Raw genomic sequence first — 24,496 nt, forward strand, 5'->3', positions numbered from 1 at the left:
ATTTGCCGTGGGATTTGACTTCTCTGAAGTTACATGACTTGGTAATGTGAAGGGGATTTTCAGTGTAATGTTTCACGCAACGAAAAGCTTTCAACAGAGGGACAAAGAGGACCTAACTATGGCCGAACTAAACATTTTGGAGTCCAGTACAGTAGAGCTCAAGCTCGGCTCAAAATAATATTTCATTCTAAGCTTAAATTTAAAATTTCTCTCTCAAGCTCGAGCTTTAATCAGTAATGCAAAACTCAATGAATTTGAGATTAAATTTTTCTCTTGTTTTATCAAATCGAGTTTAAATCAAACAATACTTGATTTCAACAACCTTCTGATTCATTAAGTCAAAAAAGAGTACACATGACTTTAAGGTAAATATTTTTGAAGTCCAAAAATAATTGAAACATAATTCTATTTTTTTTGAATAAATAAATAATAAAATTATGTATTCAAACAATATATAAAACCAGTAATATAAACAATATATATTATTATATGAGTAATATTATTTTATTTTTAATTTAAAAATATATATTATTACTTATATATAAAATTATATATAATACTATTAACTCATTTAAAAAAAAAACAAACAAACACTTCGTCAATAATTCTTCAATCACTTTGAATATATAGAGGTCGGCATAATGCAAGGATGAACACACGTCGTGGAAGAAAAGGTAAACCCATGCCATAACGTTATGTTCGAAATTTCAATTTTAATTGGAAGCAGTTGACATCTGGTAATTAATGAATGCGTCATAGATATAGATTCTAAAGTTAAACAAATGAAACCGGCACCGTTTCTAATTATTTATGATTTTATTTTTCAAAAAGATTAGTGGTAATTACTATATTATTATTCTTGTTACTTGCTTCAAAATATAATATCATTTTTTTTTTTTAATATTCTTCTGACATCATTGGAATCATGCTTAGTATTTGCCCTTGAAGACCTTAATTAATATTATTCTTACTTAGTCTAAAATATAATGCTGTCATTATTATAATAATATTATTGGATTAATGCTAATTAGTTATTTACCTTTGGTTAATTGAGTTGTTTAATGATTAATTAGTTCGGCAGTCGCTCTCAACATCAACTCAGGCACCTAAATTATAAGATGGTTTGCCCCCTGAGTAATAGTTACTCTTAAATTAAGATTCTTAATTGTTATTGCCTTATCGAAACTCCATCAAAGATTTTTCAAGTGTAAATTTTACTCAAGAAGTCCATTTCTCATCTATATTGGTTAAAATGGTAAATTCCCATTCTTTAAATTTTAAAAAATCAAAATTTCATCCATCATTTAATTTTTATTGACAAATTCTATTATTTTTTATTATATTTTTTCTTTTCAAAATAACATATATTTGCGGTAAACTACAATTTTTAAAAATGTTTAATGCTTTAATTAAATATTTAATTGGTTTTTAAAATTCAAAAAAAAATTAAAGTGTTTTCAATTTTTAAATTTTTAATAGTTTTAAAAAAAATAATAATTATACATTAAAAATTTAAATAAAACGTAATATTTTAAGATTATTTAGAGTTTTAATATTTTCAAGAATAATAAATTTTTAAATTAACAATTTTAATATATGGTTAAAATAATCATTTTAATAAAAATCAAACAGAACTTACGTCTATGATAGTGAGAATTTGTCTTTTTGAATATTAAAGAATGAAAACTTCATTTCTTCAGGCCTTGGGTGTGACAATTATTTGGCCAAAATTTGAAGCATTTTAAGATTTTTGTATGGATGGGATGGGAAAGAGGAAGAGATCGGAAGAACGCTTATGGGATGAAACAGGTAGTACCATTTTTAATTGAATTGAATTATGTTACATATTTTTGTCCCGAAAAATATGACAAACATTTGAAAGACACAGAACAAATGAGTAAAAACAGTTGTCTTTTCTTACAAAAATATTAAAACCCTGGACTGGACTTGGTGGTGTTTCAAACGGCGACGGTTCTGCTGCGTGTGAACTTGTTGTTATCTGTCTTATTCCCTTTGACACTGTCTTCTAAATCACAAGATTGTTCCTCCTCAATTCTCCCCATGAATCTCATCCCAACGCTGCTACTCTTGGGGAACTCTTTAGATCTATTAACAGCCGACTGCGTTAAATGTTGGTGTATCAGTAAGTCCACTTCGTTTCTGTGGCCCAAGCTCCTCACAGAGGCAGCTCTGATGAGCTCTCTGTAATCTTCGCTGTCGTTAGACCTTGATGCGCCGACGCTGAAGCTCTTGGGCAGTGAAGGGAATTGGCCTCCTTGAGAGGCCATGCCGTTGCCGTAATTGCCCTTTGCTGCATATTCTGTCAAACTCCGAACATAAAAATCCCTAGCTTTCACTAAAACTGTCAACGGCAGGCGAATGAACCGGATGAACTTGCTTTGCTTGGTTTTCCCTTTCATATTGCACTTTTATTTGTTTGAACAACGAGAACAAAACGTATTGCAGATGCGGAGATACAAAGAAAACAAAGCTGCAAAGTTGTTGCGTAGAAGGTATGAAAATGGAGGAGGAGGGTTATGGCCTTCTTAAACGATGGCACTCAGGAATAAAATAAGTGAAAAGCTTTTGGAAGTTAGAGATAAGAACGACATGTGTAGTTGTGGTAGATATAAAAATAAAAAGGCAGGCTCAAATTCAAAGACTGGATATGTTGACGGAGCTAAATCGGTGTGAATGATTGTGATGTGAAGCTAATAAAGATTATAAAGTAAATTGCAATAATTATTTCACGACTTAACTTTGAAGCCACAGGAATTACAAGCCCACAATATTCCAGGGAACAATCATAATCAGTGTTTATGATTAGGTGTCAGGATCTCGAACCTAAAATATAAAATTTAAATCTCATATTAAAAAATATAAATTTTTAATATAAAATTTATATGATTTTATATTATCTAATTTTAATAATTAAATTTTTATAGTGTAATTTTTTACTGTTTATGTTATTTTGTATCAAACTCACTATCATATATTTCAACTATAATAATGTGATACGGATGATAATAGTGTACAGTATTTATTTAGCTCTAACAAAGTGTTAACACACAACCAGTGCACGTGAGTGTTAGGGTTATAAAGTGTAGTAATATATTAGAATCTCAAATATAAAGTATGAGAGTATGTTAGAATTTTGAATATAAGGTATGAGACACAAGTGACGACAACTTACATTGTTTGTCTAGCTCTAGCAAAGAGTTAACGCACAACCAGCTTGCATGAGTGTTGAGGCTACGAAACATTGTGATATGTTAGAATCTCAAATATAAGGTATAAGGGTATGTTAGGATTTTAAGTATAAGATATGAGATACGAGTGGTGACAGCTTACAATATATGTCTGGCTCTAGTAAAGAGCTAACGCACAACTAGACTATATGAGTATCAGGGCTATAAAACGTGATGATATATTAGGATATCAAATATAAAATATATGATTTAAATTTTATATTAAAAAATATGAATTTATAAGATAGGGTTTATATAGCATTAGCTTATCCTATCTAAAACTAAATTATAATAATTTTATTTTACTGCTAAAGTCATCTTGTGAGTTTTGTGGTGATTGATTCTGAGACCCTTGGATGCCTCTGACCGAGCATGAAGATCGATTCAAAGAGTAGTTGACATTTGAGCACCACAGCATGACTTTTTCAAAAATGATTGTCAAAGCATGCATAAGCTTAGAAGAAATCAATTGGCGCATTGTCAATAATGTTGATTGTTGAATGAGTAATTTTGAAAGGTACAACAATCATCTGCCTGGTGACATGTTCAAACAAGATGTTTGCAGTCGAATGCATGTACTAAACAGTTGGGATTATTAAAAAGGGTAAATTAGGGATTTTTTTCATTGTTAAAATAATTAAATATATATTTATTCACCTTATATACAAATTTTAAAAAAAATAAAAAATAAAAACTTTCTTTTTAAAGTAAGCATGAGTGGTGAGATAAAAGCCTTCTAGACAAAGGAAATTGTTATGCTAATCTGATCACCGTGCATTGTATCAGTCGTTGTTATTGCAAATCGGTTGGCAAGTGTAGGCTGGGTACATGGGCCCTTGGATACCGAAACCGGCCCGGCTCTTATGTCTCTTAGACTTATTTTATTATATTTTCAAATATATTAATTTTTAATTATAAATTGTAAACAATTCTTGAAGCTTTAAAACTTATTATGATTTATATAAGTTCTAACTGAGTCATGCATACGTGTTATAGCGTTAGAATTAGGTGATTTAAAAAAGGCCAAAGGACTTATTTTCAACCCCACGTTCGAATTAGGTGATCTAAAAAAGGTCAAAGACTTATTTTTATCCCATGTTTGGTGTATTTTCAAAATTTCTATCATAAAATTTAAAAAAACTAAAATATTTGTTGATCATCTAATTTCTATTAAAATTTATTTTTAATTATAAGAGTAAAAATATTATTTAATTAATAATATTAAAAAATAAAATTTTATTTTATTTTTCTCTTTTAATTTAAAAAACTAATAATTTTTTTTTATTTGAAAATTTAAAAAAGTTACCTTTTTTCTTCTAGGTTTTCATTCCTTCCCTTTCATTCTCTAACTGATCACCTTTCTGTTGGTGCTTCTTCCCATCTCTAGGACGAAGATGCGGTCACAAAAGTGATGACTCAAAATGGAGTCATGAAAGATCTGTCACAAAACAAAGACGCTGGAGGGAAGTTAATGGTGAGTCTAGAATGGAGACTGTTGGCAACAAAGAGGGAAGTCACAACTAGATTTCGGTCGCTAAAAAATGATGGGTTAAAAATGAAACTCTAATAAGGAAAATATAATTTTTCAAAACTTAATCATAAAAAAATTGTTAGTTTTTTAAACTAAATGAGAAATAAGATAAAGTTTTATTATCATTAATATTTTAATGGTTAAATGATGATTTACGAATTATTAATTATATTAATTTTAATGACCCATAAATAAAAATTTAAATTTTTAATACTTAACGAGTATTAATTTAATAATTTAATCAACCTCTAGTGGAAATAAGTCCTTTAGGCTAATTTTTACTATTAGGCCTGGACTACTAGTTCTCGGGCTTTGAGGACTCAGCCCGGTCTGAGCTGAACGATCTGTCCAAGCTTAGCCCGAACCCGGGCCCGTGTTTTTGCCCACCTCCAGGCAAACGGCAGCGTATCTCCTATTATATTAATAGTCATCAGATGTCATTAAGTCAGTGACGAATACCTTGCCAAAATTGTCCCCTGAACTAGGCCGGAATGGTTCATTACTGATGGATGTACTATTCAGGCCCAATTTCGATTTTTAATTGTGCGGGCTTCTTCTGATTTTGTATTCTTAAATCTTAAACCTATATTAGGCCTTTATGCCAATGCGAGCTCACAAGTCAAACAATATACTAGACTGGAAAATGAACACATTTTCCAATCTCCACCACGCAATCTTTGTAATTGTAAGGGCTTCAAAAGTTCCAATCAATGAAGGCGGGATATAATTGTATCCGTCCTTTCTGTTTCTCTCAGTCCTGATCAATAGATAAGGAAAATAAGAGATGAATGGATTTGTTTTGGAGGTAGGCGCATTGATAATTGTGATGTTTTGCACGTGTCAAGCAGCCAGCAAACTCCATCCTCTGGTCTTGGTACCCGGAAATGGTGGAAACCAGATTCAAGCACGGCTAACCAGTGACTACAAGCCTTCAAGCCTCATCTGTAAACGTTGGTACCCAACTTCTAAGGACAAGAACGGCTGGTTCAGGTTATGGTTCGAACCCAGTGTTTTATTTGCTCCATTCACTAAGTGCTTTGCAGAGCGCATGATGCTTTACTATCACCCTGATTTGGATGATTTTTATAATGCACCGGGTGTTGAAACTAGAGCCCCCAACTTCGGTTCCACTCAGTCTCTCCTCTACCTCGATCCTAATCTCAAGTAAATTCTTGTGAACTGTTTCATTTCTTTTTTAAGCTTCAGCTTACAACGTTATATGTACAGGCATGTCACAACATATATGGCGCCTCTAGTGGAATCTTTAGAAGGAATAGGTTATGTTGCTGGCGACAGCCTCTTTGGAGCTCCTTACGATTTTCGTTACGGGTTAGCAGCGGAAGGTCATCCATCTCATGTGGGCTCCAAATTTTTGCAGGATTTAAAAGCTTTGGTAGAAAAAGCAAGCACTTGTAATGGTGGAAAACCAGTAATACTTCTCTCCCACAGTTTAGGAGGGCTTTTTGTCCTACAACTTCTCAACAGAAACCCACTCTCTTGGCGCAAAAAATTTATCCAACACTTTGTTGCACTTTCTGCACCATGGGGTGGCACTGTGGAACAAATGCTCACTTTTGCCTCTGGGAATACGCTAGGAGTGCCGCTTGTTGATCCATTGATAGTGAGACAGGAGCAGAGGAGCTCTGAAAGCAACCTTTGGCTCTTGCCCAGTTCCAAAATATTTGGGTGTCAAAATCCTCTTGTCATCACCCCAAATGCTACTTATTCAGCTGCTGATATCCCAAAATTTCTGTATGACATTGGATTTCCTCAGGGGGTTCATCCTTTTGAGACTCGTATTTTGCCTTTGATGGAAGAGTTAATTGCGCCTGAGGTGCCAGTGACCTGCATTATTGGAAGTGGTGTGAGAACTACAGAAGCTTTGTTCTATAAAACAAGTAGCTTCGATGAGCGGCCTGATGTTGTTTATGGGGCTGGGGACGGGACAGTGAATATGGTTAGCTTGCTGGCTCTTGAGTCGCTGTGGGCTGATAAGAAAAATCAATCCCTTAACGTAATTAGTATTGATGATGTTTCGCATAAATCAATACTCAAAGATCATATTGCCCTTGAAAGAATAATAGGTCAGATTTCTGAAATTAATTCTCAAATTAGGAGTAAAGTTATGTAGAGAACATGTAGCTAGCTGGACACAAACGCCATTAAAAGTATCTCAAGAACTATTTTTTTAGTCCGGCTGTGGTGTTATTTCTTATTTAAATGAATGTATCATGAGTTGTATGAACAGCTAATTAAAGGCAGTGAACATGGTTAGCATTTTGGGTCTCTGAATCTTGAATCCCACATTCTAAACTTCTGCAGGATTAGACTCTGAATCTTGAAGTATCGTATAATTTTTAAAATATTAATCTAAAAGGAGGGATCTGTAAAGGGTCTTCAAAGTTCGTATGACTCTTAATGATAATATACTGTATGCTCAACCATATGATTCACAAAAGGGATTAGATTAAAGAATAGAGAAAGCACAGCAGAAGTGGCAGCTCTTAACTGTTGTCACCACCACGTGCCATGTTGTGCTGGCCAAAAAGCAAACAAACAGAGGGGACATGGAATGCAATGGATCAAAGTGGTCAAAACGAAGACTGGGCCTGGCACTTTTTGAAAGGCCGAATGTGAGTGAGCCCACCACACGAGCCTTGCGGTCCAGTTCCCTTAATTCTCGTAATTATGCATCGGCCACAGGGTTTATTCTCACAGAAAGTATGCTACTTTCCTAAATTTTCACTTTTTAATTTTAAAAAATTTATTTATCTATTTATAAATAGTTAAAATTAACAAAATTTTAACATTTTAAATTTTATCTTCTTTTCCATCTATCAACACTAAAAATTAACAATGTTTTTATTATGTTAAGTTTTAAAAAACAATATTTTCTCTATAGAATTTATTTTTCAATTCTTAGCGACATCTATAGTATTATCACCAATGACCTCTTTTTCCTAACACTTTCCCTTCCTTTGATGATGTCTCTTTCGACATCTCTCTCTCCTTTAGTTAGCTATTCAAACCAAAAAGACAAAAAGCTTTGTTAAAAAGACAAATTAGCTTAAATAGTCGATCGGAGGAGGAAGAAATGCTAAAAGAGACACTACTAAAAGAAGAGAAAACATCAATAAAGAGAGGCTATTGGTGATGATATCGAAGATGTCGTAACGAATTGAAAACTAAACTCTAAGGAGAAAGATGTTTTTTAAAACTTAATTTAGAAGAAAAATTATTAGTTTTTAAATTTTAGAGTAAAAAAAAAAAGATAAAATTTTAATTTATTTTTAATATTATAAATAAAAGAATTATTTTACCCTTAAAATTAATAGATTTATTGGACAAAACAAATTCCAAAAGCTGCGGAACCTGTATGATTTCTGCAGAAGCTGGAATGCAAGCCACTGGAAGTACGCATTCAAGCTCCTGTGTCAACTTGATGTGTGTTTGTGGTGGGTATTAGACCATTAAAAGACACAAATTTATCATAAAATATTCAATAAATGCACACAGATCGCCGCTAAAAAGTAATACTGAAGAACGCCTCTTTGAGAATCTCTGCATAATGCATGGAAAATCGAATACTTGAGACAGATTCCAAATGAAATTTTTTGCAGGATGCACGCTGGTTTGTGTGCTGTGGGAAGACGAACATTTAAAAATACAGCCACTTGCCGTGACCGGTCAACATAAGCTCAATTGATATTAGGAAAGAGTGACGATGTCGTTTCGCCGTTTTGACTGCTGACCCTTTTGAGTCGCTAGATTATCTATCTGAGGGACCAGAGCTCCTAGATATTTGAGAGACTATTTTTCTTGCATTTTCCCACAAAACAAGTTTTCATAGCATAAAAAACCGGATACAACAGTGAATAAAGACGATACTGCACGTGTGGTGCACAGTTGCCTAGTGTTGAATTACTGGCTATAGCCAGTCACTCTTGATAATATTGTTTAGATTTTTTTTTTTCCATAAGACTGAAGGAGTAGATAGCTTTCTTTCGTTTCTTCTACTTCTCTGTCTCTCTTCCTCTGTCAATAGCTAGGTATGGTTCTCTGTCTTCCCATTCTTTCCTGTGTTGTCTTTTATTTTCTTAGTTTAATTTTATTATTTTAGTTTTATTTGGTGAATTCAGATGTGGTGGGAGATGGGCGCGTGTTACTGTTGATGTGTGAGTGGAGTCTATCTTTTTTGTTCTCTACGCTTTATTGCCTGATCTGGGGTTGATGATTTCGACCTTTTTTCAGCTTGAGGAGGAAGCCAATCAAGTATCGCTTTGGTATTAGAGAAGATTACACCTCCAACGTGTCTTCGTTGAGGACGATGATGAATATTGTTACTCTTTTGACCACAAAAATTGATCATATAAAGAGTCAAAAAGCAATGAATGGAGAAAAGGTACCTCCTTTGATAAGCATTGTTATTTCCCTTTGCCAATGAAAGATAAAGAAAGAGAGCTCTTCCCATCTCTTTTTCCTTGTCTCTTTTCCTTTCCCACGGCTTATTGTTCAGTAGATATCTGTTGCTTCCTTAGAATTCTATTAAGAACTCTTCTTGAAAGTTCTCTTCTGTATTTCATTGCTACAGTACTAAAAAATGCCCATGTATGAGTCAACTAAGCTTGATGTGAGTGGTGGTGGTGTGCAAGTTCTAGATCTAGAAACTGCCGTGAAAGATGGCATTTTGGGCGGTGACATCAGTGGCCCAGCTTATACTGGCGTTGCAGATAAACTGGATCTGAATATAATGATTCAAGAGCTGGAATCAATTGATGTGCCATCCGTGTTTATCTGTCCAATCTCATTAGAGCCAATGCAGGAGCCCGTGACTCTCTGCACCGGCCAGACATACGAGAGATCCAACATTCTGAAATGGTTCTCTCTCGGCCGTTACATTTGCCCCACTACAATGCAGGAACTGTGGGACGATTCGGTCACTCCTAACAAGACTCTTCAGCAGCTCATTTACTCCTGGTTCTCCCGCAAATATGCTGCAATGAAGAAGAAATCGGAGGATGTGCATGGGAGGTCTGTGGAAATTTTGGAGACTTTAAAGAAGGTTAAAGGTCAAGCTAGAGTTCAAGCTCTTAAAGAGCTTAGGAAGCTCGTGAGTATTCATCCAACAGCTAAAAAGGCAGTTTTTGGTAATAATGGTGTTGCTTTGATTACTCTTTTGTTGGGTCCTTTCACCACTCATGCTGTTGGGTCAGAAGCAATTGGAATTCTGGTAAACTTGGACCTTGACTTGGAATCAAAGAAGAATTTGATGCAGCCCGCAAAGATTTCGTTAATGGTGGATATGCTAAATGAAGGAACTATTGAGACGAAGGTTAATTGCACAAAGTTAATCAAAATTTTAATGGAAGCCGGATTAGGGTCTGAGAAGGTGTCTAGCTTGAGTCTTTTGGTTGGTTTGTTGAGATTAGTGAAGGATAAGAGGCACCAAAATGGGATACTTGCAGGACTGGGCTTGCTCAAGACAATTTGTTCGCATGAGGCCATTAGGAACTCGCTTGTAAGCATTGGAGCAGTTCCTCAATTAATCAAGATATTGCCTAGTTTGAATAATGAGTGTCTAGAGTTAGCACTTCATGTACTAGATGCTCTGTCAACAGTTAGTGAGGGAAGATTGGCTTTGAAAGATTGTCCTTATACAATACCAAATGTTGTGAAGTTGTTGATGAGGGTTTCTGAGAGTAGTACTCAGTTTGCCTTGTCGATATTATGGGCGGTTTGCGAGCTTGCACCAGATGAATGTGCTCCACTTGCTGTGGATGCAGGTTTGGCAGCCAAGCTACTTCTGGTAATACAAAGTGGCTGCAGTCCTGTGTTAAAGCAGCAGTCAGCTGAGCTCTTGAAATTATGTAGTCTAAATTACTCAGCTTCTATATTCCTTTCCAAGTGTAAGCTTACGAGAACCTTACAGTGACGGCAATTGGCAAAATGTTGATATACACATCGCTTTTTTATGTACTCAACGGAGGAAGGTGCTTCTGAAATTGATGAGGGTTGTACTTTATGGATAAAGGAGCTTCTGGAAATGAACAGGGTTGGAAACTGATCTTGCCGGGTTCTTAAGGAATCTGATTTCTCCTTTGTATACTAAGATCAGTTTTTACAGTTGATATCACACGAAGCAGTATGATAAACAAGGATGTGATTCAATGTTGCCCATCAGCGCAGACGTTTCAATCCACAAGAGAATGGTATAAGTATGTCCCCATTGAGGGGATTAGAGGTTGGACATGAAAATGGAGGGAAGAGTAGTCCTCTGTGCACATGTTTTCATCTGTAATTGTACTTAATTTCACTGGGTACCCTGTATTTACCATGATCCCTAAATTTTCATTCCTTCTTTTTCAACAGGGGTGTTTTTGAGTCTAGACAAAACTAAGTGGAATTTGAATGTAAAACTTTTGTACAATAACACCCTTGTACTTTTCACATGAATAGAACACTGAAATCTATTAAGTCTGAAACTAGTGCTTGGTATAATTTTATCCATGTTCAAATTCACCTCTCATTTGTGATGCCACTCTGGTAACATCAATAAAGAAAAGATTAAGGTCTGAGACTGCCGTATGTAGCGATTGCCGAAATTTTTTTTTTCATATAAGCTTGGGAGATCCTGATATTTTGATTTAAATATGCTTACGTGGCGCTATCTAATAGGGTCTTGATTTGAATGGGTTCGGTCGGCGAAACTACGTGATCATCACCCAGCAACGGTAGCCATTTTTAAACCCAAAGTTTTTCATCTGTAACTTTCTGGCCCCTCAAAAGAAAAAGAAAATGTCATGGTTGGCTGGGTCTCTCGCAAGCTCTCTCCGTCTTGATGACGAAGAAAACGACGGAATACCACAACAAACCAACCTGTACCCCTCACCCACCGATCATGATCAAATCGCAGGGAAAGATGAACAAACTCAGACTCAATCTCATTCGTCATCAGAGTTGGTAGAAGATGAGGCACAGTCGCGTGGAGTTCAAGAAGACTTGACGGAATTCAAACAAACCCTAACTCGCCAGTTATTGGGGGTAGCCTCTTTTTTCGCTCCACCTCCATCAACAGAAGATCATCAGAGCCGTAATTCGGACGAATCAGAGCCGTCGGATCTATCAAACGAAGAAGATCCGGAAATTTCACGGATGAGCGATAGGTTTAGAAGCGGTGTGTCGGAGATATCAAAGATGGCTTCGAATTATTTTCCGTTTGCATCAGAGGACAATGAGGAGCAAAATAGGGAGGACAATGTGGAGGAGGAGGACGACGACGACGACGAAGAGGAAGAAGAAGAAGAATTGAATGCGGTTGGGATTACAGATGAAGTGTTGGCCTTTGCAAGGAATATTGCGCATCATCCAGAAACTTGGTTGGATTTTCCTTTGGATGAGGAAGAAGACCTGGATGGTATGTGATAACTCACAACTTTTTTTAATCAATTAATTTAGGCTAATTCTTAATGTTTTATTTCATTATTTTGCTATGAGTCTGCTGATAGTTCTTTCCATTCGGTTGTAAATTGTTGTTTAATATTTACACTATTGTTTACTGATAGTCTTATTCTTACTTAGTGGCCCTGATTATATGCTTTCCGTCATACAACTGATCCATTGAGAAATGTCTGGATTATGACGTTAAACGCATTATATGACCATTTTAAATGGTTGTTTTCTAGTAGAAGACTATTGAGAGTGAAACATTTATGAATCCGTTAATCTGTTCAAGCTTCTTGTCAAAAAAATGCATAGCAGCTTCATAAATATATAAAGGGAGGTTGTGCAGGCAGACCCAAGTGCCATTTTCTCTGGTGTCCATTGATAATTTCTATTAGGTCTTAGTATTCTATGTGCAGCAATTTAGATATTTCTGTCTTACTTTTGTTATGGTTTGTATGATGTTGCATGGTTCAATTGTTGATTGTTTAATAGCCAAATGCAATAGGATGCTTGAAATTGTAACATCTAAAATTCTATATCCATCTGAAGCTTTAATCTGAGCAACCTTTAGAGCGCTCTTCCTAGAAGATTTTTGCAATGTATAAAATGATAGAGTTGACTCAAGACTGGCAATAGTATATACATCAGTGTAATATCCTCTACTTTCTGTTTCTGTAAAATATCGAGAGTGATCATCTTTTTACCTTGTCTTTCCAGTGTTTGCAGTTTCAATTTATTCAATTTCTCTTATCAAGTTCCTACTTGCTTAAAATGCTTCATATAACATGTGCCTTTACTCTTTTTTTTTTCCCCAGATTTTGACATTTCTGATGCCCAGAGGGAGCATTCCTTTGTTATTCAACATCTTGCGCCTAGATTAGCTGCTCTGAGAATTGAGCTTTGCCCTTGTCATATGAGTGAGAATTACTTTTGGAAAGTTTATTTTGTTCTACTACATTCAAGGCTCAACAAACATGACGCAGAGGTTTTGTCTACACCCCAGGCAAGTTGAAATTTTTACTTGTCCAATGCTGCATTTATTTTGGCAGGATAAATGGCATGCATTAAAAAATAATATTTAATAAATTGAATTTGTTTGCAATTTTGTGCAACAGGGATAGTTAATAATGTGTTACAATTCTTAAATCTACTGTTTGCAGGTAGTGGAAGCCAGAAGAATGTGGATGAAAGAGCTACAAAAGCAAACAAAGCCAGAAAGTGACTGGTTTGGAAGAAGCACTTCCTATATGAAAGACAGCACTAATGTACTGCAGGAAGACTTTGTTCCAACTTCATCTAACTACGCACCTTCCGATGTCTTGTCACCGCGGACATATGCTTCTGAATTAAGCACTTCCACAATGATAACAGATTATGAGACTGAGAAGCACCCAATAGAAAGCACTGAGATACATTTTGTTGATAAATCAGTCATAGCAGAGAAACCAGTGACCACGGGTAAGAATTTGACAGTTGGTCCATCCTTTGAAGTTCAAATTCCTAATTATGAAGATGATGAGTATGACTGGCCAGAGGAGGACTCAGACTTAGGTGGATACAATGGTACTGCAATTTGTGTGGTGAATGAAGATATTTCATTCAGTGATCTTGAGGATGATGAATGTGTGCCCATAAAACCAAAGATCGTTTAAGGAGCATTGGAACTTAAGAAAGCAATACCCATGATTAAGCTTTCACTGAGCGTAAGCTCTGCTGGTTGAGGCGAAAATGGATTCGCATTAGGCAACTTGCTGAACGTCCAGTTTTGGTTACACATTTTTAGTGCCCATGTGAGTTCTTCTTACATGATGGATGATTAAATCAAGTGTTAATAGAGTCATAAGTGTGTGGATTGTGTGAAGATTGTGCTTAAAACGTTTATAGTTATTCATTGAGGGGCAAGGAAAGAAAAAAAGAATAATGTGAGAAATTTTACCATTATTTGAGCCATACCTTGAAGAAGTGTCAATAGTTATAGAGTTATAGAAACAAGGAAAGCGGTTTTCTCTATGTTGGTTTTATTTGTCTTTGGATTGTAAAAGGTGGCTTTCAGCTGCTCCTTTTTGGCAATATCAGCAGTTGGGCGTGACATGGCAACATAAAAAGAAATGGTAGGGGAATGACGGACGCTAGCTAATTAGCAATTTCACGCGAGATAATCGTAAGTTTATTTATTTTTATTTATTAACATTCGTGGTTATTAGAACACTTTTTTATGATGATATAAATAATATTTTTTATTTAAAATTAAGCGAATTAAAAAATAAAATTATTATTTTATTTTAAAAATTATTATATATTTCTAACTTAACAAAAAATAAAAATAATATTTTAAATATTTAAATTATATAATAATCATTCTCACTTCTTTCTTTATTCTAATGTAGAGGTTTGTTTAATGTATGATTGTATATTATGGAGTAAATATAGTTTTTTAAAATATTGGAGTTCATTTGAAACTTTTTAGAGGGTTATCAAAAATTGTTAAAAAGTTTGAAGGCCTTTTAAAAAAATTTAAATTATTGGTTTACCCTAATATTTAAAAAAAAAAAAACAATTACATCTCTAAAACTTGAATAAAATATAACAAATTATAGATGTAATTGTTATATTATATTTATTAAGATCATTTGATAGTTTCAAAATATATAAGAGTTTGAAAAGATTTTAAAAATTTATTTATGAATTTTTAAATTTTTATAAGAGTTAAATTCTTATATTTAAGATATTTAAGTATGATAAAAAACTATTTTTTTAAATTAATAAATAATAAAATTAATATTTTACCTTTACATTTTTTAAGCAAAATTTGATTTTGAGTGAAAAATATTATTTATTTAATTAGGGATGAAAAAATGTTTTCAAATCAAATCTTGGGTAAGAAAATGTTATTTACTCTAGTATAAATCATATTTTAAATATAGTAATTGAATAATGTATTATATCATATATCGAAAATCTAATTTTTTGTATTATATATTATATTGTATTGTATTGTATAATACACCTTTTAAAAAATAAAATAATAAAAAATTATAATTGTATGTCATTATTTTAAAAAAGATCATAAACACTTCAAAAAATTTTTATATTTAACCTTATTATATTATATCATTATTTTTTAAAAAATATATCAATAATATGTATTATAATATATGATATATTTATTATATCATATTAATTTAATATATTTTATGATATATATAATTTTTTATATATATTATATTGTATTAGAAGATGCAGATTATATATTGCATGATACTTTGAAAGGTGGAAGAAATATCATATATCATCACTATTCTATGGTGTTTATTCCTGCAATAATCTGTCCCTTCTTACCCCTTTCAAGGTATTAATATAATAATCCACCAGCCAACTGACCTTTTAATTCGAAAGTTGTAATAAGACAAAATGGCGGGCCCTTTTTAGCAAATAATAGCGCCCTCTTGTTTCGTTTTCAGTTTTAAAAAAAATCGGGCCTCCAAATTTCCAAAGGTCCAGGATTTTCTGCCAATCACTATCAGTTCTCTCATGTTACAGAAACAATCCCTCCAGGTTCGTCTCTGCCATCTCCACAATTCTTGTATAAAATAACACCTTCCTTGAATTAAAACTATTATCCATCCATCCATCCGTCCATCCATCCATGTCCTATCTTGCATCATCAATTTCAATCACTCTGACTCATAAGTAAAAGTAAAAAAATGCCCTAGATTTCTCGATCCTATAAGAATCTCTGTCATACCTCTTCCATATAGTTTTAATTTTTTTCTTTTCAAGTCCCTGGGGTTTCAATTCTTGTGGCTCTAGAGTTCGATGGATTTTCAATTGATAAAAAAGGCGATGACTTTCACTCAGCGGAGAAAGAGGTGGCTTATTTTGTTAGCTCTATTTGGTGCCTCCAGTTATGGGGCTTACAAGGTTTATAATTTGCCTTCTGTGGTGAACAAGAGGAAGAGATTGATCAGACTCTTTGAAGCCTTTGTTTCTATGGTTGACTTGGCAGCTGATTCTGCGGAGATGATGAGTGTTGTCTCTAGAGATTTGAAGGAGTTCTTGCAATCTGATTCTGACCAAATTCCAAGTAGTTTAAAGCAACTTGCTAAGATTACAAGATCGGAGGAGTTTTCCCAGTCTGTAGTTGAGGTTTCTAAGGCCTTGACTGTGGGGATGTTGCGAGGGTATAAGATGACAGCAACTGATAATGAATCAAGGACTGCGTCCGTAAGTTCAAGTCTTACTGATAGGGTAATGGACAAGATTTTCTCTACCGCTGGCACTGGCTTTGTTTCAGTAGTGGTTGGTAGTTTTGCGAGGAACTTGGTTTTAGGGTTTTACTCAACTGGTGAATCAAATGATGGAGCTGGTTTCATTCCCTGTGGAGAGGGTTCATCAGATGTGCCAGGATGGGTAAATGTGGTTTGCAATGAAAAGTCTAAAGAACTTATAGCTGATTGCATACAGAAGTTTGTGAGCACAGCTGTTGCAGTTTATCTTGACAAGACAATGGACATCAATACCTGTGATGAGATTTTTGCTGGGCTGACCAATCCCAAGCATCAGAACCAGGTGAGGGACATTTTGGTTTATGTTTGTAAAGGTGCTGTGGAAACACTTGTGAAAACATCTCACCAGGTTTTGACAAGGTCTGAAGGAAACTTGAAAGCAGGTTTTAGTTCTACCTGTTCTATTATTGATCAAACAGATGGTCCTAGTGAAATTAAAGATAAAGCATTGCAGCAAGAAGCACCTTTGAAACAAATGAAAGGGAGAAACTCGTTTGATGGGATTCAAAGTAATGGATGGGTTGACAAGGTGTCATCTACTTTAGCTGTGCCAAGCAATAGGAAGTTTGTGCTTGATGTGACCGGGAGAGTGACGTTTGAGACTATAAGATCTATTGTGTGGTTCTTGTTGTGGAAGCTATCAGATGGTTTGAAAAGAAGCCTTCATTTAGTCCGTGAGGAGGTTGTAGATGGGGGATTGGAAGTTATCAGATATGTTGATGCAAAATCTTCTGTTATTGTGACCATATGTCTTGCTTTATATTTACACATCCTGGGTGGCACTAGAGTTCTCATGCCTGCTTAAATTGGTGTATCATATCTCAAAAAGCAATTTACAAGGAGGAGATATGAGAATACAACAGTGATATTAGGGAAAATTTTAACCAAAACAGTATACTTAAAAGATTTATCAGCAGCTGAATTCTGTACTACTGACCTTTTTAGTAGTGTACATTATTGATTATTGTGTGCAGACACATATATCTATGTTTGTGCAGTCTTTGGCTGAATCTTGTAAAATCGTGCCTGCTACTTGGGTTATGAGTAGCTGCATGTTAGGTTTTCTAGCTATTCAAATTCAGATAAATGTCTTCCATAGGCATATATTTGCTCAGCCATTAAACTACTCTGGTATTCATGATGTATTTCTTCCAGAAATCTGTGGCTTATGCCCAGTAATATTAGTATTGATCAAGACCTTGCCTGGTTTGTTTTCCCCTGTCAAGCATGCTATACTTTCAATAATTATTTTTTATTGTCCTTACTTCCACTACCCCTTCTCCCTAAAGAGTTACTGGAGAAGCTAACCGCCAAATGGTGTTTCAGTATGAGATAAAATTTTTTTTATCAAAAATCAATCTAAAACATGATGTTGATGACATTTATAGAATAGAAGGTGGTATTTGATAGTGCAGCATGGGTGGGAATGGGGAGTTTATATTTGAATGATCCACTCCTAGCTTACAACTCACTGCTTATTTGTTCATGATTTTTGAAGTGGACCTGACTGCTATTGGATAGTGGAGGCCTCTTTTGGGAAAGCTTGTCTTTGAGGCACATCTTATCTTACTGGAACTTTGTTGTTGCAAGCACTTTCAAACGCAAGTACTAGCTTTTTAGGTCATTCTTTCAATGTGTTGAAGAGTTTGTTGGTTACAACTGTGTTTGCTTGAAAGTTTAGGCAATTTATTTAATTATTTTATACCAGTTTCCTTTTTCACTTGTGTTCTATTATTTCATTGTGATGTGCACTAATTTTGAATGCCTCATTATTTCTTTCTTATCTAACAAGTGTTCCTCAAAATTGATCTCCCTAATTTCTGCTTGGCAGTGGTTCGTATTTTATAATCAAAGACACTGCCTTGCAATATCTCAAAGCATTTTGTGTCTTAATTCCGCAGCGGTTTATAAGCAGCTGCCTGCCTTGTCATTATCAATACTAGCGTAGAATTTTACAAGCACTCTGTTCTCCTTGGTGGCACTGTGAAAGCAGACTGTGGTCACTGCCCAGTTCCAAAATATTTGGGAACCCCCCCAAAATCCCTTAGATGTCACCATGAATACTGGTTATTCTAATAGTTGCTCAATATAAACTGGACTTTTGAAGGATTTAATTGGATTGGGAGCTTCGTAATTAAGTAACTCAGAGTCACTGTTGTTAATAAACGTGGCTTTGGAATGGTCAAAATGGAGACTGGTCAATGCTTAGCTGGAACTTTATGAAAGGCACACGAGCCTTGCAGTTCCAGTTTCATCCTCCTGATTATGTATAATTTCGGTAAAAAGTAAGAAACGAACGGACTTTTAACGAGAAATTATACTACCATGATTTTGAGCAGAGCAGTTTATGTTAGGTCCACATCAGAGGAGCTTTTGATAATTTACTGGGTCCAAAGTGTCCATCCCATGTATTGCTCATGGAAGCAGTCATTGAAGCGCCTGCTAATTTTTGTGTTGGGTTTTAGTTGAATATTAAGTACGTATATTGTTTTCACACAGCGATGGCTTTACTCTTCCCTTCTGTGAGCGAAAGACTGAGCTAATATCACCACCAAAACTCAGTTCCTCAACAAGACAATTAGCATAACTCATAGTGAACAAAATCGCAAGAAAAACTAACAAATTCTTAATGTCAAACCTGTTTTGACTTAGTTTGACCGGTTTGACTCACCACTGCTGTTGAGCCACCAAAAGGAGACACTTAGAGAAATGAATAGGGAGAAGAAGAGAGAGAAGACGGAGAAGGAAAGAACAGAGGAAAAAGAGAAAAATGAAGAGAAGACTGGGAGGAGCAAGAGAATGGAGGAGAAAGAGAAAATTATTTTTTTTTTCAAAATTTCAATAAGTTGAAATTAAAAAATTGGATTTACAATTGGGTTAAGATGGTTCAGGTTCGTGACATTGCACGTGCGGTGCCCATTTGTCAGAGTTGAATTACTGGCCATAGCCAGTCACTCCTTTTTTTCCTAAAGAAAAAAAATTAAATTAAAACTTTATAAAATTAAAAAAGAAAAAAAAATCTGCCCCGAACGAAGACCAGTACAGGAGACTGTGCAGAAGGTAGAGAGCTCATTGCTTTTCTTCTTTACTTCTGCCATTCTCTCTGTCTACTGTAACAAGGTAATATTCTCAGTGTTCCCCTTTTTTCACGTCTTTTACTTTCGTAATTTAAATTTCTCATCTTTGTTTTATTTGGTAATTTGACTTGTGGTGGTGGGTTATTGCTACTTGTTACTATTATTGTATGATATGAGTGGATTTTATCTTTTCTTTTGGTTGCTCTCTCTCCTTTATTGCCTGATCTGGGGTTGATGATTTCATCCTTTTTTGAGCTTTGGTATTAGAGAAGATTGCATCTCCATCATATCTTTGTTGTTGTTGATGATGATGATGAACGTTGCTCTTTTGACCAGAGAAAGAGATCAGGTAAAGAGCCAAAAAGCAATGAAGGGAGAAAAAATGTCCCCTTTGATTAGCATTGCTGTTTCCTATTGTCAATGAAAGAGAAAGAATCTCCTGCTATCCCCTTTTTTATTCCTTGCTTTTCCTTTCCTACAACAGACTTCATTTGCAGTGTAGTGTATTAGTAGATGTCTCTTGCTTGCTTCATAATCTATTAACAACTCTTCGTTAAACACAACTCTTTCTCCTCTACTGCCCTGGTAGGGTATCTAAAGTTGCTCATGTATCGCCCAACTAAGCTTGAGGTTAGTGGTGGCGGTGGTGGGCAAGTTCTAGATCTAGAAACAGCCGTGAAAGATGGCATTTTAGGCGGTGATGCTTGCGGTCCAATTTATACTAGTGTTGCAGACAAACTGGATCTGAAGAAAATGATACAAGAGCTGGAATCAATTGATGTACCATCTGTGTTTATCTGTCCAATTTCTTTAGACCCAATGATCGAACCTGTGACTCTCTGCACCGGCCAGACCTATGAAAGATCCAACATTTTGAAATGGTTCTCTCTGGGTCATTTCACTTGCCCTACTACAATGCAAGAACTCTGGGACGATTCAGTCACTCCTAATAATACTCTCCAGCAGCTCATTTACGCCTGGTACTCCCGCAAATATGTCATCATGAAGAAGAAATCAGAGGATGTTCAAGGACAGACTCTGGAAATTATGGAGACTTTAAAGAGGGTTAAAGGCCAAGGTAGAGTTCAGGCTCTCAAAGAGCTTAGGCAGCTTGTGAGTGTTCATTCTACAGCTAGAAAGGCGTTTGTAGTTAATAATGGCGTTGGTTTGATTTCTCTTTTGTTGGGACCTTTCACTACTCATGCTGTTGGGTCAGAAGTAGTTGGGGTTCTGGTGAGCTTGGATCTTGATCGGGAATCAAAGAACAATTTGATGCAGCCAGCTAAAACATCGTTAATAGTGGATATGTTAAACGAGGGAACAATTGACACAAAGGTCAATTGCACAAGGTTGATTGAAGTTTTAATGGAATCCAATGATTTCAGTTCTGAAAAAGTGTCTAGCTTGAGTCTTTTGGTTGGTTTGTTGAGATTAGTGAAGGATAAGAGGCACCAAAATGGGGTTCTGGCGGGACTTGGCTTACTCAAAACAATTTGTTCACATGAGTCAGTTAGGAAATCACTTGTCTGCATTGGAGCAGTTCCACAGTTGGTGCAGATATTGCCCTGTTTGAGTAATGAGTGTCTGGAGTTTGCACTTTATGTATTAGAGGTTTTGTCAACAGTTCCTGAGGGAAGATTAGCTTTGAAAGATTGTCCTAATACAATACCAAATGTGGTAAAACTGTTGATGAGAGTTTCAGAGAGTTGTACTCAATATGCCTTGTCAATTTTATGGACAATTTGCAAGCTTGCACCAGATGAATGTGCTTCACTCGCTGTGGATGCAGGATTGGCAGCCAAGCTGCTTTTAGTATTACAGAGTGGTTGCAGTCCTGTATTGAAGCAACGGTCTGCTGAGCTCTTGAAATTGTGTAGTCTAAATTACTCGGCTACTATATTCCTTTCAAAGTGTAAGCTTACAAAAACTATACAGTGAAGAAAATGGAAAAATGTTGATATACACAGCGCTTCCTTTTTATTGTACTTCACTCTCAATGGACGAAGTTGCTTCTGGGATTGAACAGAGTTCGAAACTGAGCTCACTGGGGTTCTTGAGGTACCCTTGTCTATCTTGTGTATACTAAAGAAGTTCAATTTTACTATTGAGTGTACATGAAGAAGCATCATAAAAGCAGATTACATGCAAAGTAATTAATCCGCTGTCTATAAGCTGGCATATTTGCCCACATTTACCAATAATCCCTTAGTGAGGTTGTGATTCAATCTAACCATTTATTGCATAGCTGTTCCAACCAACAAGAACACTGTGTATGCCTTTGTGGTGAGCGAAATGGATGTTGAGCATGAAAATGCAGGGCAGAGTACACTTCTACGCATGTGTCTTGATTTGTAACGTAGTTATTTTTCACTGGGTTGCCCTGTGATATTGATCCCTCACTTTTCATCTCTTCTTTAAAGGGATTTTTGGGGTTCAAAAAGGTATTTGATTTTTAGTTTCCATTTGTGTAGAGTTTGTAGATCTTTTTGGACTTCTGATGTAAAACTTATGTACAATGAACACCCATTTGTTATTTCCATGAGACATGATTAACATCTAGTGAATTGCTCCCTCAAATCTTTGTAAGTCTGAAACTCGCTACTTTGTACTAATTCATATGTTTCACACATGCTTATTTGCCTTTGATTGCACCTCTGATATGGAAACCATGTCGTTTTTGAAGTCTATTTATATCTCAAGGTAAGAAAAAAGTAAAGATTATTGAGAGACCTTGCTGAATGTGTTTTCAAATTGCAAAGTATTTTTGAATAGCCTAATAAAGAGAAAAACTAGTCAGTTATCCCCATATGGCATAGACTAATTTAACTGAGTCTCAATATTCTAATAGCTTTCCTACATTAATAGTGTCAGTTTGAACTCTATTGATACTATCTGCATTCTTCTACATTATTAAGCTGTAGATCATGCTGCATGTCCTTCATCTTGTTTTCCTCACTTCCACTAGTCCTTCCCTGTAGAAGGGTTGTCTAAAAGCTAGAGCCATAACAGTTTAGTGAAATGTATAAAGCAGTCCTGAGAGCTGTGCCTCAATGTTTGTGAGAGAGATTATATGGTAGCACTAGCCTAAACTTATTGATGGTATTTGAACTTTGTGGAGCTTTTTAGTTTGAGGAACCACCATTTGTATTGAAAACTATAGAGGATGTACGGGTTTTATGGCGTTGTATTTCTTTGTACTTAAAATTCAGAAATTGGATAGCGAGTGTTGCTTTGCATTCAATACCTTCCACAAAGTATAGATATGCTATTGTAGTGTCTTTTTTATGAGGAAAGAAGGGAAAAGATGTGGGGTGACACATGCTTTGTATGTTATCTGGTGCAAGCGAGAAAAAAGGCAGCCGGAAGAGTGGGGGCACAAAGAGAATATACAAGAAGCATGAAAGAGGAAGAGTTGGGGGGTGGGGACAGTAGTTGGGACTGTGGTGTGGGAGTGACTGGCTCCTCGAAACTGCTAGGATATCTTGTCTTTTTCTTCTCTTATTTCAGTGGGGTTGTGTAATTGCAGTGTGTCTAGCCTAGAGCTCATCATTGTAATGCTTGATTGTGATTAAACAAACAGCAGTTTTGCCATTTCCAGAAATCTTTATTGTTTGTGTGTGTGAGAATATTGGTGGTTGTTACTGAGTCTTGCAGGTTCCTAAGAGATTTTCAATCAGTTCTTAATTCAAAACACTAATGCTGATTATAGCTATGGAAACGAGGGTGGTAGTTGAATGAATGATCCACTTCTAATAGTGACGGCAACTTTGTCCATCATTATTTTCCGGTACTTCTTGCAACTCGAAACTGCTAATTGTGACTGAATTCTTTTTAGGGGGGTGATTCTGAGGTAGTGGTCTTAGCAAAGTTTGTGAAATTTCTATTTTATCTAGTTCTTAGTGTTGGTTATGGTAGTCAACAACCTGGATCATCCCCAAGCACGTGCATAGGATTTGCAATCGTTATGGTATCCAATAAGAAAAGTTTTTGGTTATCTTATAAGCATAGCTGGTCAAGGAAGAATGGAATTTCTCAACTCCACAGATGATCTCACACATCAAAACTTTTCAGCAGTTAGAGGCGAGTATGGTTTGCGCGCGATTGTGGAGTTTGAGTGGGAATGTTTCGACTTGCCACTACTTTGAATTAGCTACGTCACTTACTTGATAGGGATGGTATTTGATAAGAACATTCTTAACTTGATTCCAGGGACACTTCAAGCTTAAACTTATTTGAGTTCAGTTTGATTCAGGAGAGTTAAGTTTTAGTCAATTTAAATTTGAATTTAATAAGTTTTTTGAGAATTGAACTTGAGTTTAAGCTTGGTAGTTTCTTATACTCATGACTCAGGCTATGATTACTTGTTTCAAATTTGGATCAAAGTGATAATTAAATTTGAGTTGGATCAGTTCGTATTGAGCACTACTAAGTCAAGAGGTAGAAATTAAGGCGGAATATCTATAATCACTCACCATCCCTAGTCAAACCATATATTTTTATTGCCAACTCAAATATGGGCTATTTGCCTCCTGATGTGACCCATTAGACAGAGATATCAGTAATCTGGGTTTCGCCCAAAAAAGCCCAATCCAGTTAATGTAGCGACAGGCCCAAAACAAAAACACCTCTCAAATATCAGGATAAGACTTCAGGGAAACTCCATTGTTAAGAAAGAGTTACTCGAAATGTAAGAAAGAGTTACCACATTTCTTCATTAAAAAAGGACTGTTGAAGATACTCTTTCTCTGTCACTACACAACGACAATAATAGTTGTGGATCAAGGAAACAATAATTTGGTCTATCTCTCTCTTTCATGCGTGTTAAAAAGCAAGTTCTGTGTATATAATTTAATTAGGGTACAGAGAAATATTTTGTCAAGAGTCGATTTGTTAGATAGGTATTATTGTTGG

General features: G+C 35.4%; 6 protein-coding genes across 10 annotated transcripts; 5 read left to right on the forward strand and 1 right to left on the reverse strand.

Annotated features, from left to right (window-relative positions):
- Nucleotides 1-1,796: 1,796 nt before the first annotated feature.
- LOC123228982 lies at nt 1,797-2,655 on the reverse strand. Its single transcript, XM_044654520.1, has one exon. It carries the CDS (start codon nt 2,418-2,420, stop codon nt 1,959-1,961), a length of 462 nt encoding a protein of 153 aa, XP_044510455.1. The 5' UTR covers nt 2,421-2,655; the 3' UTR covers nt 1,797-1,958.
- A 2,793-nt stretch (nt 2,656-5,448) lies between these two features.
- LOC123228983 (lecithin-cholesterol acyltransferase-like 1) lies at nt 5,449-7,065 on the forward strand. 2 transcript variants are annotated; one of them, XM_044654522.1, is made up of 2 exons: nt 5,449-5,769; nt 6,007-7,065. In XM_044654522.1, exons 1-2 carry the CDS (start codon nt 5,564-5,566, stop codon nt 6,908-6,910), a joined length of 1,110 nt encoding a protein of 369 aa, XP_044510457.1. In that variant the 5' UTR covers nt 5,449-5,563; the 3' UTR covers nt 6,911-7,065. The 2 variants fall into 2 exon arrangements, with proteins under 2 accessions (XP_044510457.1, XP_044510456.1); XM_044654521.1 differs by having other exon boundaries at nt 5,454-5,943.
- A 1,647-nt stretch (nt 7,066-8,712) lies between these two features.
- LOC123228984 (U-box domain-containing protein 30-like) lies at nt 8,713-11,261 on the forward strand. Of its 3 annotated transcripts, none has more exons than XM_044654523.1 (4): nt 8,713-8,828; nt 8,919-8,954; nt 9,031-9,181; nt 9,371-11,261. In XM_044654523.1, the coding sequence occupies exon 4, from the start codon at nt 9,380-9,382 to the stop codon at nt 10,709-10,711; it is 1,332 nt and encodes a 443-aa protein (XP_044510458.1). In that variant the 5' UTR covers nt 8,713-8,828; nt 8,919-8,954; nt 9,031-9,181; nt 9,371-9,379; the 3' UTR covers nt 10,712-11,261. The 3 variants fall into 3 exon arrangements, with proteins under 3 accessions (XP_044510458.1, XP_044510460.1, XP_044510459.1); XM_044654524.1 differs by having other exon boundaries at nt 8,811-8,828; nt 8,900-8,954; XM_044654525.1 differs by lacking the exon at nt 8,919-8,954 and having other exon boundaries at nt 8,716-8,828.
- A 194-nt stretch (nt 11,262-11,455) lies between these two features.
- LOC123228986 lies at nt 11,456-14,359 on the forward strand. The gene is made up of 3 exons (XM_044654526.1): nt 11,456-12,193; nt 13,038-13,225; nt 13,383-14,359. The coding sequence occupies exons 1-3, from the start codon at nt 11,575-11,577 to the stop codon at nt 13,872-13,874; spliced, it is 1,299 nt and encodes a 432-aa protein (XP_044510461.1). The 5' UTR covers nt 11,456-11,574; the 3' UTR covers nt 13,875-14,359.
- Nucleotides 14,360-15,700: 1,341 nt separating this feature from the next.
- On the forward strand, nt 15,701-17,733 carry LOC123228987 (protein PHLOEM PROTEIN 2-LIKE A10-like). The gene has a single exon (XM_044654527.1). It carries the CDS (start codon nt 16,039-16,041, stop codon nt 17,311-17,313), a length of 1,275 nt encoding a protein of 424 aa, XP_044510462.1. The 5' UTR covers nt 15,701-16,038; the 3' UTR covers nt 17,314-17,733.
- A 1,780-nt stretch (nt 17,734-19,513) lies between these two features.
- On the forward strand, nt 19,514-22,162 carry LOC123228988 (U-box domain-containing protein 30-like). 2 transcript variants are annotated; one of them, XM_044654529.1, is made up of 2 exons: nt 19,514-19,628; nt 19,922-22,162. In XM_044654529.1, exon 2 carries the CDS (start codon nt 20,192-20,194, stop codon nt 21,521-21,523), a length of 1,332 nt encoding a protein of 443 aa, XP_044510464.1. In that variant the 5' UTR covers nt 19,514-19,628; nt 19,922-20,191; the 3' UTR covers nt 21,524-22,162. The 2 variants fall into 2 exon arrangements, with proteins under 2 accessions (XP_044510464.1, XP_044510465.1); XM_044654530.1 differs by having other exon boundaries at nt 19,517-19,628; nt 20,175-22,162.
- Nucleotides 22,163-24,496: the final 2,334 nt, after the last annotated feature.

This window comes from Mangifera indica, chromosome 11 (genome assembly GCF_011075055.1).
Source record: "Mangifera indica cultivar Alphonso chromosome 11, CATAS_Mindica_2.1, whole genome shotgun sequence".
Taxonomy (NCBI): domain Eukaryota; kingdom Viridiplantae; phylum Streptophyta; class Magnoliopsida; order Sapindales; family Anacardiaceae; genus Mangifera; species Mangifera indica.